The sequence below is a fragment of the Pogona vitticeps genome, chromosome 1 (genome assembly GCF_051106095.1).
Source record: "Pogona vitticeps strain Pit_001003342236 chromosome 1, PviZW2.1, whole genome shotgun sequence".
Classification (NCBI taxonomy): domain Eukaryota; kingdom Metazoa; phylum Chordata; class Lepidosauria; order Squamata; family Agamidae; genus Pogona; species Pogona vitticeps.
In genome coordinates this window covers 329,517,215-329,537,817 of record NC_135783.1, presented here as the reverse complement: position 1 = coordinate 329,537,817, position 20,603 = coordinate 329,517,215, and the positions used below count along the sequence as shown (strand labels likewise).

The following is a 20,603-nucleotide window of genomic DNA, read 5'->3' as shown; positions in this document are numbered from 1 at the left end:
ATCAAACCACAGTTCCCTTGAAAAGATTATACCTGGCTTCATTCTGTGGGCACAAGGAAAAGATATGTTCAAGGAACTCTGCTTCCAATACATGGTCCAACGTTTGTGTTTTTCTGGGAATGCTTTCATTGCTTTCAGATTTAATCCTGTAAACCTAGAATCATGTGGTGAGGGGAGTCCAAGGGAGTCCCCTCTGGTCAGGGCTTCTGCACCTGAAAATTCCTTTACTTGACAGAAAAACTGCTTCCATGCGGACCTCTTGGTATAACTTTGTCACCATCTGGGATATAGAACATGTAGGAAATTGTTTGCAGCCCAGAAATATTGTAAAAGTATTCGATGGAAGCCTTTTTTCACACTTGTAGGTAGTAGTACAGCAGCTACTTGAACAGTGAAAAACAGCTTATCCCCTGATTCTAAATATTTTCACAGGACCATCATCTTCAATTGTTTTCTTCATTTTTCAGCCAAGTAGCTAAATTTATGAGCATTGTATTGGAAAGTGGTGGCACAAAGGTGTAGTACCACCTTCCACGTGGTTCCATTATGAATTAACAGCTGTGTTACCAGTTGGATGTGTGAAGTGGATAATAATAAATAAAAATTAGAAAAAGGGTAAGCACTAGATAGGGATGTGGTGGCGCTGCGGGCTAAACCACAGAAGCCTGTGCTGCAAGGTCAGAAGACCAAGCAGTCGTAAGATCGAATCCACGTGATGGAGTGAGCGCCCGTCGATTGTCCCAGCTCCCGCCAACCTAGCGGTTCGAAAGCATGCAAATGTGAGTAGATAAATAGGGACCACCTAGGTGGGAAGAAAACAGCGTTCCGTGTCTAAGTCGCACTGGCCATGTGACCACGGAAGATTGTCTTCGGACAAAAATGCTGGCTCTCTGACTTGGAAACGAGGATGAGCACCGCCCCCTAGAGTCGAACACGACTGGACAAAAATTGTCAAGGGGAACCTTTACCTTTAAGCACTAGATAAACTCTAAATCTCTAAATTATTTTTCTTTTCCACAGTAATCCATCTCTGAATAGACATGCAAGGAATACTTGCTAAGTTTCTCACTTAATTTAGTATGTCTTAATATGGTGAGATGTCAAGTGTGGTTCCTTGCAATTAGCACAAGAGGAAGACAAGAAGCATTACTTCTCCAACAAGGTTTCTCAAATTTGTGCAAAGTCTGTGCAAAATTAGTAGATTATTATTATTATTATTTATTTTATTTATATCCCGCCTATCTAGTCAATAGACCACTCTAGGCGGCTCACAACAGGGGTACAACAGTGACTAAAAACAAATTTACAAAGAAGAAAACTTTCAACCATAAAATTATAAACTAAGAAAAAGAAAAAAGGAAAATCAGGATTAGCTAAGGGGGGGTGGGGGGGAAGGCCTGCCGAAACATCATTGTCTTTAATTGCTTTTTAAAAATACCCAGCGAGGGGGCCGCACGAATGTCCGGGGGAAGGTTGTTCCAGAGGCGAGGAGCCACCGCCGAGAAGGCCCGATTTCTTGTCTTCTCCTTCCGGGCCTCCCTCGGTGTTAGGCTCCTCAACCTCACCTCCTGGCTCGCGCGAGTGACACGGGTAGAACTTGGTGGTAGAAGGCGTTCCGCCAAATATCGAGGCCCTAAACTGTTTAGGGCTTTGTACGTGAGCATCAACACCTTGAAGTCGATGCGGAATCAGATGGGCAGCCAGTGCAATGCAGCCAGAGTGGGCGAGATATGTTGGAATTTTCTCACCCCACTAAGGAGTCTGGCCGCCGCGTTCTGCACCACCTGAAGTTTCCGCAGCAGCCTCAAAGGTAGCCCCACGTAGAGCGCATTACAGTAGTCTAATCTTGAGATTACGAGCGCGTGCACCAAAGTGGTGAGCGCCCCAACATCAAGATAGGGCCGCAGCTGGGCCACCCGCCTGAGATGGTAAAAGGCGGTTCGGACCACCGACGTCACCTGGAATTCCATAGTGAGCGCCGGGTCAAGATGGCTTCCCAAACTGCGGACCCCATCCTTAGCGGGAAGGGTCACCCCCCCAAAAGAGAGGGAGTTTCCCAAGTTCCCGACTGTGGGGGCACCCACCCTTAGTACCTCCGTCTTGTCCGGGTTCAGCCTCAGCCCGTTCTCCTGCATCCAATCTTTTCAAAAAGATTCCCTTTTGAAAAGCAAAGTGCACACAGGTAGCAAGTACAGAAAGACTGGGTAACTGTGACATAGACTATCCATCCAGCGCTTCTGATTTTTTAAAGTTAATGCAACAAGACTGGAATGGTTGTATGCTTTTGCATGATTTGCAGAATTCATGCAGAAATCAGGCTTGCCAGTGCAAGACCTGTCATGATAATGCCAAAAATTGTGCCTCCTCTTGTGGTTGAGAAGAAAAATGTTGTGACCGTTCATCTGTTGTGTAGAAAGATGGGACAAGCATGATTATACGTTTCTACTTCTGATTTTACAAGAATTTCAGTGTCTGTTTCCTGCTTTCTGTGAAATATTTTGCATACCTAAATATTTCATTTTACACGTAATGAAGAGAATAATATTTTCTTATTAAAAGAAAAATAGAGCAGTGCTCTTGACAACGGATATCCAGACAATATAAAATTCACTTCTAACATGTTTATTGTTGGGCTTGTGAAAATGGTTCTGGAGGACTGAAAGGACATAGGACAGGATGAGTAATGTCCCCACCAGTCCCTGGTGAGAGCATCTTGCTGATCCAAAGTATCAGATAGCTGGTTAGGTTTTCCTTTGTGCAGAAGAAAGGCTGAATTAGCACAATCAAAGAGAGGTTGCTTGATGTAAATATTTTACTCTGCTTTATTGTACACTGAGATTTTTCTACCCCCTACTGGACACATAAAGAAGCAGGCAAATTATATTTTCAGGGACAGCAGTCTTGTCTTCTTTCATTTAGATAGTTTTAAGTGAATTTAAATTTGTTCACTTTTGATAGTCCTGAAGCAGTGATCAGATTAGTGGGGCTCAGTGATACAGAGGTCTTTTTGAATTGCATTTTATTTTTTCTAGGGAATGATCACTGAAGATTAGAAAAGGAATGAAGGGTTAATGCATTCTGATTTTCTTTTAATTTATATTAGATATGTTTTCATTGAGGAAATTATTAGATATGTTTTCATCAAGGAAATTATTAGATGTGTTTTCATCGAGGAAATTGCCAAACCAGCATTTGGAATTGATCGAATAGCTGAACATGTTTTCTTTTTCTGGTTTGCTTTAATCGCACATGGATCAAAAGGGTAAATTGTACTTTAAAGTAGCTCTTTCCTGCTGCTATCTGAAAAGAGAGTTTGCCAGATTTGTGGTGTGTGGGGTATTTTTAAATTCAGATTATTTCTATTTCTTTTTAAAAAATAACATCCAGTGCTCTCTCTTTCACACAGAGGAATTGCTGGTGTTTTTGTGCTGCTATAAATTCTGTAGATAGCCATGTGGGAAATTAAGACATGTTCAGGAGAACTGTAGAAAGAAAGAAGAAAGACGTGGTGAATTCAAAGTGGTTTTTTGTTGTTGTTGCAGCCTTTCTAATCTGACTTTATAAAAAAAACATTTAAAAAATTAGCGGCCTCTGTAAGCAGTCTACTCATGCAACTGGAAGGAAGTATAGTTCACACAACTGAGTTGGCTTGCTGCAGTCTTGAAAGGGTTTCCATGTTAAGTTTGCTAAACTCCCTTCTTGTAGATGGAATGTTTGAATCATCTTGGTAGTTGCAATAATACATTTGATAGAGATACGTGAAGCTATCAAATGCTCTCTTTCTGGGTCAAATAATTTTTGGAGATAGGATTTGTACAGCAATTAAATGTAGCCAAAAAATCAGCAACTCCCAAACTCAGCCACAAATATCATTCTATAGATGCAAGGTTACTGCTGCTGAGGTTTTTGTACAGTACTGTTTTTCTCATTTATTTATCTTCTCATCCCCTGCACCATTCAGTATTGCCCCCTGTGGAGAACACTCAAGGACCTTGTCCAGCAAAGGTCCTTAGCTCCTATCTTCTGTAGCTATATGCAAATACAAAATGGGGATTGTCAAGTAGTCTAGTGGGAAATGGGCTTTAATCTCCATTAGCACCTGTTTTAACAACTTTGCTTTTCATCCTATTGTAATTTGTAGGGAAGAGGTCAATCTACCCTTTCATAGGATTAATGTGAAGCTCTCACTAGGATTATCATTATATAGGTTGGTTGGCCTTTCTGTATATAAAGCTAACAGGAACTGCAGGGGGCAGAGGCTTTAAAAACTGTGGATTGGGTATGGAGGGAGGGGTTTTTATATTCATGTTTTGTGTTGGAAATCACCCAGAGTAGTGCCATTTGTGGTATAAAAATTAGTAAAATAAAATAAAACAAATATTACACAGCGCAGTCTCGTAGCTATTATATTATTGATTTTAAAATACTTCCATCCTTTTGTCCATTCATTCATTCTAAGGCACCTTTCAGTTTGTTGTAGATGTTTTGGGAATGTTTGCTATCTCCTTCAGAAAATCAGTTTTCCTGTTATAGCACCACAGTCTGTAGAACATCCTTCTTCGGAGAGTTTTTTGGTCTCTCATTCAAAGAATATTCTTTTTGGAAAGTACTTGGAATAGTATGAAATTTCCAAATTATGCTGTGAACAATCAGATCTTGAAGACCTGCTTTGTCTATTAATATTCACCTTGAATTCTTCATTTCTAAATGCCTTGAGTCTGTGTATCAAAGAAAGTTGGATAAGAACAATGATAAATAGCAAGGGTGCATGTGAGCCACTCGTAAGTCATTGGGCACCTGGCAAAAGAAGCACAGTTGCACAGCCACATCTGTCTAAATCAAGCTTTTTGGAAAATAACTTCCCAGTGGAGTCCATCTCAGCTTCAGCTGATTTCTCTTTTTTGAGTGTGTGACATCAGTGCCTAGACAACCAAATTCCCTGTCACCTGCACTTCTCCACTGTCATTCCTAAGGTCATTTCTCCTCTTAAAAAATAAAGCAATTATTACCTGAGAGGAGAAGTAACAGATGGCAGAGCACAGGTGCATCTATATCAATTGGCAGCCAGAAATCCTTGGCCAGCTAGCTCCCAGGACAAAGTATGTGTGTGTCCATTAGTGAAATAAATCCTTGGTTGTCTTGTCCTCTCAGGCAGAGACAAGGGAGTGTTTTTTTTAATTAATTTTTTTAAATATTTGTTTTGTTCTTTGGGCCTGTAAGAGGGCTTCAGGTGTGATTGATTCAGTGGCTGTATGCAAATCACATAGCTTGTGCTATGTGTACAGAATGGTAATAGCTGCTGCTTTGTTTCATTGACTTTTACAAATTTATTTATTTTATTTATTTACAATATTTTTTAGCCGCACCATTGCCAGTGGCTTCTGGGCGGCGTACAACATTAAAACTTAAAAACATTAAAAACATTTTAAGAAACAGTATAAAATGCCATATATTAAAATATTTCTTAAAACAATTAAAACATTAAAATTAATTAATTAAAATGCTGGGTGAACAGAAAGGTCTTTGCCTGGCGCCGAAAGGCCAAGAGTGTCGGAGCCAGGCGGATCTCTCTAGGGAGAGTGTTCCAAAGTTGGGGGGCAACAACCGAGAAGGCCCTATTCCGACATGCCATCCCCTTCACCTCTTTCAGGGATGGCACCTTCAGAAGGGCCTCCTGGCCTGATCTTAGAGGACGGGCAGGCACATATGGAAGAAGGCGGTCCTTTAGGTAACCAGGTCCTAAGCCGTTTAGGGCTTTATATGTCAAAGTAAGCACTTTGAATTGGGCCCGAGCAGCAACCGGCAGCCAGTGTAAATTTTTCAGAACCGGTGTGATATGAGTCCGTGCGGCGGCACCACTTACCAGCCGCGCAGCCCGGTTCTGTGCCAGTTGCAGTCGTCGGACCGTCTTCAAAGGCTGCCCCACGTATAGCGCATTGCAGTAATCCAGTCTGGTTGTTACCAGTGCATGAGTGACTGCTGCCAGGCTCCGCTCATCCAGGTAAGGGCGAAGTTGATATATTCTCCGCAGCTGTAAGAAGGCACCCCTGGACACCGAGTCCACCTGGGCTTCCAAGGTCAGACTGGGGTCAAGGAGCACCCCCAAGCTGCGGACCCTATCCTTTAGGGGGAGTGTGATCCCGTCTAAGGTAGGGAGATGGCCCTTTAACCTATCTGGCGGGGCACCTACCAGCAGCACTTCAGACTTGTCTGGATTGAGCCTCAGTTTATTGACCCTCATCCAGACCATTATCGAGTCCAGGCACGAGTTCAGAACGGTGACTGCCACACCTGGATTGGTAGAAAAAGAGAGGTAGAGCTGGGTGTCGTCAGCATATTGCTGACTCCTCAGCCCAAACCTCCTAACGACCTCCCCCAGCGGTTTCATGTAGATATTGAACAGCATGGGGGACAGTATAGAGCCCTGAGGAACCCCATGACGCAACCGCCATGGGTCAGAGCTACTGTCCCCCAGCACCACCTTCTGGACTCGATCAGCCAGGTAGGAACGGAACCACTGTAAAACAGTGCCTCCAATTCCCATCCCAGCCAGTCTGTCCAGAAGGACACCATGGTCGATGGTGTCGAAAGCCGCTGAGAGGTCCAGGAGAATCAACAGGGATGCATTACCCCTGTCTTTCTCCCGGCAAAGGTCGTCATACAGGGCGACCAAGGCAGTTTCCGTCCCATAACCCGGCCTGAAACCCGATTGAAATGGATCTAGATAATCCGTTTCATCCAGGAGAGCCTGGAGCTGCTCAGCCACCACACGTTCTAACACCTTGCCCAGAAAAGGGAGGTTTGCTATTGGACGATAGTTGTTCACTAGACCTGGATCCAGATTAGGTTTTTTTAGGAGTGGGCGAATCACTGCCTCCTTTAATGGGGCAGGAACCACTCCCTCTCTTAACGAGGAGTTGATGACCTCCAGGATCCAGGTGCAAACTCCCCTGGCAGATTTCTTTATTAGCCATGATGGGCAAGGGTCGAGTTGTGTAGTGGTGGCACGAACCGATCCAAGCACCCTGTCCACATCCTCAGGTCGCAACAACTGAAACTCATCCAATAAATTATGACATAAGTCCGGAGCACTGGACACAACCATGGGCTCTGCATCAACAGTGGAGTCCAAATCTTTGCGAATCTGAGCAATTTTTCCCTCAAAGTGTGTAACAAATTCGTTACAGTGAGCCACTGAGGAGTCCAGGACCTCCGCCAAACCATTAGGTTGAAGAAGGTCCCGGACCACTCGAAATAGCTCTGCTGGACGACACACCGAGGAAGCGATACGGCTGGAGAAATACTGGCGTTTCGCCAGCCGTATTGCCACAGAGTAGGCCCGATAATGGGCTCTAAGCTGTGTTTGGTCATAGTCGCAGCGATATTTCCTCCATCTGCGCTCAAGCCGTCTCCCCAACCGTTTCATGGCCAAAAGCTCCTCTGTGTACCATGGAGCCTTATAGGCTCTGCGGGCAGGGAGAGGGCGCCTAGGTGCGATCGTGTCAACCGCCCGGGCCATCTCCTTGTACCACAAGGCGACCTGGGCTTCGACAGGAGCGCCGACCATATCAGCTGGAAACTCCCCTAGAGCATTCAGGAATCCTTCAGGATCCATAAGTCTCCGGGGGCGGATCATTTTAATTGATCCCCCACCCCTGCAGAGGGTAGTAGTGGCTGAGAGTCTAAATTTTACCAGGAAATGGTCCGACCATGACAACGGAGTCAAAGATAAATCCACCACATCCGGACCACCATCCCCCTGTCCCGTAGAGAATACTAGGTCAAGTGTATGGCCTTTCTCATGAGTCGGGCCGATGACATGTTGAGACAGCCCCATGGTTGTCATGGCGGCCATGAAGTCCTGAGCTGCCCCTGATAAAGTGGCCTCGGCATGGAGATTGAGGTCCCCCAGTACCAAAAGTCTGGGGGTCCTCAACACCAGATCCGAGATCACCTCCGTCAGCTCAGGTAGGGAGACTGTTGGTAAGCAGCAGGGTGGGCGGTACACCAGCAGAATCCCTAGTCTGTCTCGCAAGCCCAACACACAATACAGGCCCTCTAGACCATTTCCCAAGGGGACAGGGAGCCTGGAAAAATGGAAGGAATCCTTGTAGACTATTGCCACACCTCCTCCCCGCCCCTCCGGGCGACCCTGGTGTTGGACCAAGTACCCAGGGGGACATAACTGAGATAGAGGAACTCCTCCTTCTTCTCCCACCCAAATGGAGCATCTAGTGAGTTCTTTCCATCTTTTATTAACAAACTAGTCTTCTATATTTACAGCATGAGCATGTGTTTTGTTATCTAAATAATATTGGTTTTGTCTAGATTACCCCAGAGGCATTTTAATAAATTGCAGAAACTTTGATGGGTAGGGGAACATTGGCTGAAATCCAGAAGTAAAGTCACAACTCAAGTGAGCCCATTGAATCAGTGGGGATTTGGTGAATCAACACCTGCTTAAGTTCCATTGATTCACTGAACCTACTCTTGTTGTGTCTTACTACTGGAATTCAGCCGCTGTGCTGTCTCACTCTTGTGCCGCAGGCAAGGAATTTCAGGGTTTGAAAATTGCTTGTCAAAGTGTCTCTTCTTACCAACCCAATTTGACAAAAATGGCATTTTAGCAAGCATTCTTTCTATCTCTTGTGGGGTAAGTATTTTGGGTTATGTGGAGCTTATTCATAGCCAGAAATGTATGAACTCTGTGTAACATTATTTCTAACCTTTGTTGGACAGCTAGGTTTTGGAAGTATCCTGGCTTCTCAAGATGAGATGTGCTGGTGCCTGCTGCCTGGTGCTCAGAACTCATTTTCTCCTCAAGGAATTTACAGTATTGTGTTGCTCCTTATTGTGAGAAAGCCAAGATATTGTTTTTGTGTGACACTGCTTGTTATTGCTCTGTTTACAATAGTAACTTATTTGGTTCTGTGTTATTAACATTTGGTTCTGTGTTATTAACAACGTCTAGTGGTTAATGCCGTATAGTACCTTGAAAATACTCACAAAAATACAGAACAGAAAACATGACTCTATCCACGGTAGGCTAAGAAAAAGGCATAAATTTTTAGAGATGCTTGTTAGAATAGCTTAAAAGATCCTTAATGTGCTATTTAAGAGTAATGTTTGAAAGTATCTAAAAAGCATTACTCATTATACCAAATGATAACTTTGTAACTACTCATTATATTGTTTTTGAAATATAACTTAGTTGCACTCCCTTTTACCCAAAAAAGTAACTAGTTATAGGCAACTGTTGCATGGAAGTTGTTAAGTCCAAGGTGCGACACTGCTTCCAGCTTGACTTTTCCTGCTGATGGGAGTAGCTGACAAACCAGTCATAAACTATGTTGGCATGTTTAGAGAGAGAGATAGGCTAGAATCCTTGTTTTGAACATCACAGAAAACCTATGAGAGGAAGGTTTAATTTATTTAAGAAGTCCTGCAGGCAGAAGCCAAATATGAATGATTGACCAACCTTCACCAACACGCTGCTTGGTCATTGAAAGTGCTTGCTGTAATGTTTGAACTCACCCATGGCCAAAGTTTACTAAAATGGCTTGTCTTTTTATAATTACAAAACAAGATGCTCTTCTTTTGCAGCCTTCTTGAGAGTATTAGAGCATGCACATAGAGATGAATGCATGAGTATAGAAGCAGGAAACCTCACTGGCCTGCTAACCCACATACAGAGTGATGCACTGTATAGTCATTGTTAGAATAATAGGCTAGATATAGCCATATAATCCATTAAATGAGTAGAAATAGCAAAGATTATTACAAAACCCTGGTTTATATTCCTCTTATTATACGCTCTGGTCAATCTACATCTGCCACATTTTTAAGCTATCTGCTTCTCTGTAGAGGTTTTATCTTTTAGTCGCTGCTCTGTCTGTCATCAGTCCTCTAAGCACAAATGATCTCCTCTTTTGTGATTGTGTTTTGATTATTTTTATTCACTTGGTGTTGTAAATAATAACAATAGGGGGTTGTCTGATGTGCAATACGCAACTTAGCAAAAGCAGAAGATAGCTTGAAGGAAGATAGCCAGTGGCTTCCGTTAGGAGTACTTTCTGCAACTGCATAGTTATGGAATTCAATAATAAATGTACTTCAACAACAATTCTAAACACATAACCAAAAACTAAAATACTGGGATCAAGATTTCTGTTATCAGTGCTAGATATTCTACAGTGACTACGGAAGCTGTTCTGAAGAAATGTTGGAACTTGATAATTGCTGTTCTAGAAAATATTAATAGTATGCAAGCTTGGTGATTTTTCAGGACAGTGCCTTGTATTAGATCATTATGAGACACTATGAAAGCGACTTTAATCTCTAACCAGTTGGTATTATGCTATAGACTAGGAAAAAAAAAACATTTCATGTTCCTCTGGTGTTAGTAGCAATTGAAAAATAGTGTGTTTCATGCTACATGAGCATATGATTCATCCTTGTATATGTTAAATATATTTATGTTTATGTCTATATAACAGAATAAAGGACTGGGTTGGCAACATCGATTACTGATTTAGTACAATGTTTAATTTAGGCTGTAGTAGGCTGTCTGATTTATTAACTTGGGAAATCTTAATAAATAACAAGGTGTATCATAGTTCAAGACCACCTACGTTTATTTAAATACTTTTTGAAGGCTAAATTTAGATCACTTATATTTATGAAACATTTTGACTGACATCAATGGTTTCAATAAATATACTGGAGTCACAGTCCTGCCACAGAAACAAACTTATGAGTGTCGCAAGTGTCAAAACACTAGAGGTTCTGAATGTTTCTGTATCGATGGGTATGTTGCGAAAGCATTTCAAAAGACTTTGGTACACCTTCTTTGACTGCTGTCCCCAGTGAATCATTATCCAAGCACTGCCTTTCTACAAGATGTGGGTGTGAACACAGAGAACCAAACAGCACTTGAATGGGTTGAAAAGGGGTAATAATAAGCCATTATGCAAATATTGAGGCTAAGGTCCAAAGTAATAGCTTACGTTGGAAGAACAAAAACTGACAGGTGGGATATTGTGCCCACCAGAAGAGGTGAGGTGCCTAACCACAGAACACCTGTTCAGGTGTCTGCTCAACCAACACAAACTGCTCAACTGGCCCATCTCTAATTAGTACCAACATTAATCTCCATTTTCCACCAAAAAACATAAGTCAGTGTCCAGACTTTTCCAGGCAAGAGTGAGAAAATATGATAGATTATCCAGTGACACTCAAACTCCATTGGAGACTTAAAACCTGGATCTCCCACATCCCAGACCAGCACTTCTAACAGCTATAGCATATTGGCTCATCACACTGGCTGATACTTGAATTCAGAGTCACCCAATGAAATTGATTTTTGGTAGACAGAGAACAATGACCACCAATTATTCAAAACTGTTAGAAAACAGGTTACATGTTTACTTGTAACAAGTCACTTTGGAAGTGGGCAGTAACAGGCATAATAGAAAGTTACATTAAGAAACACACAGGTATAAATGATATTACAGGGTTTTGTGATGTAAAGAGTAGTGTTTTCTAATTATCATTTTTGTTAAATTTTTGTGAAGAAAATGCATAGGATTCGTAAGGAAATGATACAAAGCTTGGAAAAAGTGATGCATAAATGCTTAAAAATTCCATCCAATAATAACTAGAAAAGTAACATTATGACTAAAATCCTGTTGAGTAACTTGATGATGTCCCTTATCAGGAAAAAGGCAATCTATAAATAAAACAAATAGATAAATGATGTCATCAGCCAATAATGGTTTACTTCACTTTTCTTTACTTTACCTTCTCCTATTCCCCTGTCCTCCTTTTCAACCTGGGGAAGCCTTTGAGATAGGGTTGCCAGACGTCCGGCAAAAGGAAGACATGTCCTACTTTTGAGGAGCATGTCCTCCATCCAGTAGGTAAAACTAAAAAACTTCAAAATGTCCGGCTTTTGTATCTCCACCCCTCCCCCACCCACTGCAGCCAAACCTCTCCCTTTTACTTCCTTGGTTGCGGCACTTGTAAATCCTCCGGAGAGATAGGAGATAAGGTGGCTTGATTATTTAGGGCTGAGAGCCCCGGGCAATCAATCCCCGGCTTGTGGATGGCTGCTTCTGCCTGGGAGCTAAATAAGGCAAGAAGGTGCGAGAGAGATGGATGGATGGAAACCTGGGCAGGCGTGAATTGAGTGCACTTGCTTGCCTGCTGGAGGGGAGGCTGTTCTGGGATTTGGGGTGGTGGTGGTTCAAAGCCAAGGAAATAGGGGTCGGACGGTCCCTCCTTCCCCCTAAAGGCACTTTTATCCCCCCTTCTGCCCTGACCCCCCCTCCCCGACTCTGGGGCATGTGCATAGTGCGTTTCCAGGTCCAGGAGCATATGCAGAGTTATCCCCCATGCTTGTGGGAGCTGGAACACACACATATACACATACACAAGCAGATTTCTCTCAGCTTGAGAAATTGCAAAAGGTGGAGAAAATGGCTTTGTGTGTGTGTTTGTGTATCTGCAAATCCATTTTCTCCACCCTTTGCATTTCTCAAGCTGAGAGAAATCCACACCTTCTGTTTTTTTCCTTCTGGTTTTTATAAAGTGCTTCAAATCTGTCACACAACTTTGTAAACTTTTTATTTCACTTTATTATGCTTTTATTAAAATAAAAAAATCAATAAGTAAAACAAGGGGGATGGGTCTCCATTAAAGGAAGGAATAGATTGTCTCCATTGGTTCTGGGAGCCCAGTAAGTGTATATGTAGATTTGTTTTGTTTTTATTTTTTAAACATTTTTTAAAATGAAAACACAGTGGCCAGTGGATTCTGAGTATTGTAGTCCAAAAAATGTAACTTTCCCAGTCTTGACCTTTAAAGACTGAGTAGGTTGAATGGTTATGGCATTGCCCCATGATCAAAGAGCTATTTTCCCCAATCCCTAATTCCAAAAGTGACATGCCCCCACCCCACCCCACCCTGTGCACAGAGCCCCCCCCCCAATATGTCCTCCTTTGTCCTCCTTTTTGGCTTTCCATGTCCTCCTTTTCATACACATGTATCTGGCAACCCTACTTTGAGAGGACATGGTGGAGAAAGCCTTTAACATCCAAAAATTGCCTCCATCAGTGGATACAGAGATCAAGCTGTTTCATCACAAAGGGAGGCCTGTTGGATTCATACCCTGGTATGAGTTTCCCAGACACATCTGACTGCTCAGTGTTGGAAGCCATAAACTGGACTGTGTTGTGCTTATGTCTGACAGCACTGGAGACCCAAGCAGGTTAAGATTTTTGACTGTTATTCTTGGAATTATGATTATTGTCTGAAATTGAGCTAGAATTGGGAGGGGAATCTCTTTTGAAAGAATTGCCTTCTGAATCTTGTGGAAATGACTGTAGTCATATAACGGCCTGATTTCATATACAGTGGTGCCTCGCACAGCGAGGTTAATCCGTTCCGGATTAACCCTCGCTGTGTGAAACATCGCTCAACGGAAAGTAAAAAGCCATTGGAACGCATTAAACAGCCAAATACTCACCGTTGTGCGATGTTCCTGGATGGCCGGCAGCCATTTTCGCGCCCTCCCCTCGCGCGGCCATTTGGGGGGCGCTGCGGCCATTTTGTTGCCGCGGAACAGCTGATGGGTGGGTCGCAAAGCAAAGGTCAGTAAGCGAACCACTTACCGACCTTCGTTCTGTGATTTCCCCCTATCTGGGTGCCGTTTTGCGATTGCAAAAACGGCATCGTTGCGCGGATTCGTCGCTCTACTTGCGCGAGGCATCACTGTACCTTTTTCCAAATGCTCAAGCATACATGGCATAGAGAAGCTAAGGAAATGTTCTCAGAATTTTAGCAAGTCACTTTTCAACCACACTCATGGGTATTCTGGGAGTTGTAGTTGAAGAAAAATTACTTTTCCAAGCTTTGCATTCTTTCTCTATGCATTTCTAATCAAAATTCATAATTCTTAGACTCCATGATTCAAACTGTCATGGTAGTAGTAAGTAAAATGGAGTCATTTCCTGTTTTGTTTCAGCTTGAGTGTCTCTGGGTATAAAGTATATTTTTATTAAGAACATTTTGGAAGTGTTTTAAAATATTTTCAAACAGATGGCTCTTTTGAAAGGAGAAATGTGAAATAGTGTTGCTGTTTGTTTTTCCAAATAAATATACGACAAAATATGGCATAAAACTGTATTTTTAGTCCATTGCTGCTTCATTTGGTGAATAAAAAATGTTACATACAGGGAGCAGGTGTACACTTTTGATTGAAGAAGAAACTGTATTCACACCATTTTGGCATTCCAAGAATTTTTATTGCAGACTTAGAAATTGAAACATGCTAATATAGTCTAACAGGTGACATATCTTCTGTTCAGAGGTGGTTTTGTTTTGCTTGTTGGTACTTCAATATACTTTCTGTCAGAGAGAACACCATCATTTTCTTGCTGTATATGTCATCAGATACAGAATTTCTGAACCCCAGGGGAAAATTGCCATCATAATGTAAACCACCCCCAATGTTCAAATGCATATTGATAGAATAGGGGTTCCCTGAGTTTTGCAGAAGAATAAGAAGGCTTGGTGGGAAATTCCAAAACAACCCCATGAGCAATACTCAGTCATTGGCAAACCTTGTGAAATGGGGGGAAAGGGGACGGCAGCTAACAAATGGATAGGAATGGCTGGAAAGGAAGAAGAAGCTACACAAAGACAAGGAGAGTGCAATGAAAAGGTCACTGTCATGTTGCCTAGAGCCAGATATTGCCTTAGTATAGTGAGCAGCAATTTTAGCTTGGATTGGATATAAAAGTGCCCACTCCCACCAACCTCCAGAAGAACACCAGAAATGGACGTGGTAAAGCTGGGAATCAGCAAAGCAGCTGGAGGCTTGAATGGGAATATTCTATACTACAACACTTTGTGATTTCAGATGCTGACATTTTTACACTATTGTATTCAGTAGCCATAGCATGCTCCGTTCTTCACTAACACAGGTTTGATATAATGTGACAACTTTTGCTTTCAGTAATAAGTAAGTTCAGATTCAGAGAGGAGAGGAGTAAAACATTGATAACCTATAGAGATGACCTATGGGCTTGAAACTCACCGTCCAGTGAAGATCCTCCATAACGTGGCCATTTTTGCTGCCCGTGCAGCAAGGAATCCGTCCCAGAAAAGAGCAGGGAGCCATTTTTTTAACCTGGTGGCCATTTTGAAACTGCCAATCAGCTGTAGGAAAATCGTCGTTTTGCAAGAATCGGTTCCCGAAGCAGGGAACCGATCATCGCAATGCAAACAAAACCCATTTAAAACTTTGTAAAGCGATCACTTTTGCGATCGCAAAAAGTTCGTCGTGATGCGATTTCATTGTTAAACAGGGCGCTCATCTTGCGAGGCACCAATGTATTGTAAGAATCCTCATTATTATGTATGGATATGAAAGCAGGACAGTGAAGAAAGCTGACAGAAGAGAGTTTTACAGATACTGTCCACCATCAGAAAAGCAAATAAGTGGCCATGACCTTTTGTTTGCAAGACCTAGGCAGAGTCCTTAACGGTAGAACCTTTTAGAGGTTTAATTCATGGGGTTGCAGTAAGCTGGAAGTGACTTCTCAGCATGTAACCACAACAGTCAGTGGTACTCTGTACAGAGGTGAAGGCTAAAACACTATCTGTGGTAGTAAAGTAGTGCATTTTGAAGGAGCAGAGCGCTGCATGAGGTACAGTAGCTGTTGCTTGGTGGATTGGTCAAAAACTATGCAAGACATGAGGCAGTACCATCTGGAAAGTGACTAAGAATATTTTGCCTGGGCCACCACACACTCATTGTGAAACAGAAGGGCGTGTTCCACTGCAAAGGCAACTGCTGTCACCATCATCTCCATCCCCTTCCATCTGAGAGGCTTCTTCCTGCTTTAGGCCTCATGATGTTGTGGGTGATTGTACAGTCAGGAATAGTGCCCAGAGGCAACAATGTAGAGGCAATCTGCTCGTGAAACTCACATTATTTCTTCTTTCACCTTCAAAGTTTCTCTTTGAGGACACCTACTGCTGGAACATATGTACAGCCTGATATTCTAATCATCCTTTTATTCCCCTGCCTCTGTAGAAAAGGATTAGAATCCATAAAAACTCACGTGGTTCTGTTAGCCTTATAGGTGCTATAATACTTTTGTTTTTGCTTTCGTCTCGTTGATGCGGAAACAGACTAATGAGGCTACCTCTCTGAAAGTTTTTTATTCTCTATCTTTTAAGATACCTCCAAAGGACTTTTCCTTAGGATTCTTAGGAGCCCTCTCCTCCACCCTGGACTTGTTCTTTTTCCTTCCCTATTTCTTGCATTATTCTGTTACATCATGTAGTACTACTAAGCAGTAGCAGGTGAGTGAGTATACCATAGAAACTGATCATGGATCTGGTGTTCAGGGTGTGCAGTATTATGGTATTACAGATGAGATCCAGATGTGGAACAACGATATCCTAATCTTTATTTAAAGACCTGCTGTGTGCTGCGGACTATTTTTCTGTGTGCATCACAGCCTCCTGCACTTTCTGTAATTCTTTTGAGAGCAGCTGTTCTACATTATCTCTTTTATAGCTTTGTCAGATATTCTTCTGTCATCAGCCAAGACACCTTAGTGTGTGTAAGGAGCTCTTCTCAGTTATTGCAAACTTTGAATCTGTAGAGGTGTATAAAAACTGAAAAACATATGCAGCTGGGCACATGGTCACTTAAAAGCTTCTGAAACAGGAATAACTCTAAAGTCAGATTAGTTGCAACACTCATTACACCTGACTGTGTGTGTTCTTTCATTTTGTTTTGGAAATTAGCACAATACAGGTGAGATTCGCAATAAAATACTCTAAGGGGAGTGTTCCTATTCAGGGTTCTAGACAGGTATGACATCCTCTATGATGCTCTAAATCAGCCATTTTCATTGGGGGCCCTGGCACATTTGAAGGGGACCACAGACTGGAAACAGTTCTTCACACATACCTTATAAGGTTTGTTATGCAAATTATACGATCCAGATTCAGCCTATATTTCTTTCATATTGTGTTTATAGCCATGGCCCCCCCAAAAAAGGTTGGGAATGGCTGCTCTAAACTGTTATGATCTCAAAAAAACCGTTCCTCTCCCCATGCTTGAGTTTTCATTTTGTTTTGTCAATTGACACAATTGCATGACACAGAAGAGGAGTTGTGGTTCTGGAACTCTTGGGATGGCCCAGAGTGTACCTCCTCATTGATTCTCAGTGTCCCCCCTTTTGTTTCTATTAGAGAGTGTGAAAGCATCATCTTTAAAGGATGGTAGCATGGACGTCAGAAAAATAAATCCATCAGTGTTGAAGGATCATGTGCCTATGTTGTGTCTGTGAGAGAGACAGAGACAGAAATAGCCATTACAATCTTTTACACTGCGTGCAGTCTGTATTTATGAACAGATTGTAGGGCTTTATACTCCATTACATTATTACCCTTGAAATTGAACTGCATTTGTAACAAATATGAAATATGTATTTTTAACACTAAAATGTAATTTTCCAACATAATATCCTAAATAAAGTGCCAAGAAGCTATTAGCAGCAAATTGAATTTTGTGGTATGTAATTTAGTATAAATAGTGACAAGTATTTTTCTCCTTCTCATCCCCCACCTCAAAAATGAGTCCATTAGTCATTCAGTTTAGCAGCACACAAGCAGCAGTTAGCAAGGGTGTGCATTTTTATGTCTGCTTCAATTGCACACTTCACTTATTTGAACATGGCATAGGCGGCTTTCTCTGTCACGCAGCATCACTACACGATTAGCAAGTTTTGCCCTAGGGCAGCTGGGACGCTTTGCTGGGGCAGATGTTCTTTTCAGCTTATTCACTGGCCGTTCTTGGTTGTTTACCATTGCCATGGCTACCTCTATTTCCATAGCAGCCCTGAGATCTCCTTTTAAAACAAGTGAATATTGTTATAAAAGGATCATATTTTGCTCTGTGTCCCTTACTTGCCATCTGTCAACCAACTGCCTGTGATGGATTCAGAAACCGATTAAGGATAATGGCAGACAAGCAATGATCCAATGCAAATGGCTTTGGTGTCTTGCAAGGGTCTCTTTTTAAAAAAAAAATAATACACACATGTATATGCATGTATCTTTGCGTATACTCTCACATACTTTTTTGCCATCTATGCTTGTATAATTTATGGGTGTTGTTATTGACATGACAGCATTTTTGATGGTTGAAATGGGAGGGTGTCCAGTGGCCTACCTATATATAGTACTGTATATGTAGAGTTAGTTTAGTTTAGTTTGTTTAGTTTACTTTCAGTTTTGTGATCTGATGCAAATCTTGGAAATACAGCTTTAGGTCGTGTTAGTTGTTGTTACTAATAATAATATTAGTATGATATTCTCGAAGGCTATTAGTATTAATTACTCATCGCTAGTGGGATTTTCTACCTCAGATACCACACTAAAATAACTTGGTTGGTTATGGGTACTATGCATGTTCAACACAGGAATGTGCAATAGAGAAATGCTTGCAGAACTGTTGATCCCTTAACAGCCTGGTTAGGTGTTTGAACAGGTGGCAAAACTAGATAAAGAAGAAAACAGGCTTGATAGAACACTATTGCAATCCTTTTTCTTTCTGATACTACGAATATCATAAAGTGAATCATACTTTTCAATGTGAGTGTTCAAAAAACATCAGTTGTGAGAAGAATAAAATGAGATCTTGGAAAAGTTGCTTTTTTGGACTACCATTTCTAAAAGTGCTAAGTCAGCAGGGGATTCAGGAGGGGGTTGTTAAAAAGAAAAACTACTTTTCCAAGCTCAGAATATTCCACAGAGTGGAATAAGCAATACAGAATCTTGCATAATGAAATGGGGCCAGAATCCTTTCGCTGTTTAGCAGAAGCAGAATGACTGTCATAGAAATGAAAGTAGCTACATTTGTTTTACAAGTTGTTGATCACAATGCTAGCACCTCACTAAATAACTGCTTCTAGTTGTAGTTCTGTATCCAGTAAATAACAACACGGTTCTGCACTTGGTCTTTTAGATGCCACAAGACTCTTGCAATAGACCTACCACTCCAGACAAAGGTGGAATGGAAACAGATTCCAGAGAAAGCTGCTTTAACTGTAGTCATGGGACCATATAGAATTTTTTCGTGAATACTAGTGGTGGTGCTACATGCTGTCCAATCACTCCTGACTTAATTAATGACCTCTAGAAGATCTTGTTAACAGCTCTCCACAAGTCTTGCAAAGTAAAGACTATCATTTCCATTACTGAGTCACTCCATCCCTATTTAGTCTTCCTGTTTTCCTGCTGCCTTCAACTTTTCCCAGCATTATTGCTTTTTCCAGTGAGTTTTGTCTTCTTATGATACATCCAAAGTATGATAGCCTCAATTTACTCATTCTAGGTTCTAGTGAGAGGCCAGGCCTGATTTGACTAGCACTCCTTCCTCTTCCCAATAATATTTTTGTTGACTTAATCTTTATTTGGAACTCTGGTCACTGTAGAGATTCAGTTCATTCTGTAAACTAGCAGGGGTGGGAATTGGCCCACTTGTAAATTAATGTATTTATTGGTTGATTTTTCCAGATCCTGACATTGATGCTGCCACTGCCATGATGCTTTTGAATACTCCCCCTGAGATACAAGCAGGTTGTGAGTAGATATTTCTATAGCCTATAGCACCATAGATATGTAAGCCTAACCTTATCTTTCATTAGTACACAGCTATCAGATTTAAATACAAAATAAGTACTTATGGAGAAATAGGGGTTTTTTTCCCCTCAGTTAGACCCTTACTAACTTTTCTACTTAGTTTAATTTTTGGTTGGTTGCCCCATACATTAAAAAGCAACAGTAGTTGTATATATCTAATTTACATGAATATTGGAATGTATTAGTTATGTACAACTGTAATTCATTCAGTCAAAGGGAAGAGCTTTAAAATATTACTTTAAGTGGACAATAACTTCCAGAACCTCCCATGTTGGCTGGACAATTCTGGAAGTTGTAATCCAAAAAGGTAACTTTTCCTGTCTCTGTAAACAGGATTATAAGTGTTTTCTTCTGTAGGACAAGTAAGAAGATATCTGTGGCCACCTTTTTTTAAAGTGTTTCGCTTTCAGTTTATTCTTTTGAGGGGTTTGTACAACGCCTGAATTCCTTCAAGGACTGGAAACGGGAGAAAGGAAGAAATAAAAATTGTATCTACACTTCAGATTAAATGCAGAGGCTGCATGGTTAAATCCAATACACTTTTTAATAAACCAGAAAAGTGGATTCATCAAAAGAATGTTCAAGTGATGCCTCCTTCCCTGAAGTGGACAAACTACATTTACTTTGTCTAGTTATTCTTTCTTCTTTTGCAGAAAACTTTTTTGTACTAGAGAGCTGTTCACCACATTATAATATCCACATACCAGAATGTTTAAGAATTGGCACCTGTTCACATGTTAAATTCTATATGCAAGCTGTCCCAGCTGTCCCTAGATAAAAGTGAATAAATGAAACATGAATCAGGCAGTTGTGAAACAGAGCTAGCAGCAATTCCTGTGATTGTGGTAACTGGAAAAAATAGCTCTGTGAATATGAGA

The 20,603-nt window shown here is 41.5% G+C and overlaps 1 protein-coding gene across 6 annotated transcripts in view; it reads left to right on the top strand.

The window, feature by feature from the left end:
* The window catches only part of FOXN3 (forkhead box N3), a 194,041-nt gene that overhangs the window by 129,605 nt on the left and 43,833 nt on the right, over positions 1-20,603 (top strand). For 2 of the 6 annotated variants that reach the window (XM_078383723.1, XM_078383720.1), the window contains one exon: positions 19,600-19,662. The exons of 2 other annotated variants lie outside the window; for them this stretch is intronic. In XM_078383723.1, the coding sequence (XP_078239849.1) occupies positions 19,600-19,662 (63 nt within the window). Of the gene's footprint in view, positions 1-19,599; positions 19,666-20,603 lie in introns of all 6 variants that reach the window. 2 more of the 6 variants (XM_078383722.1, XM_078383719.1) reach the window with 1 other exon arrangement.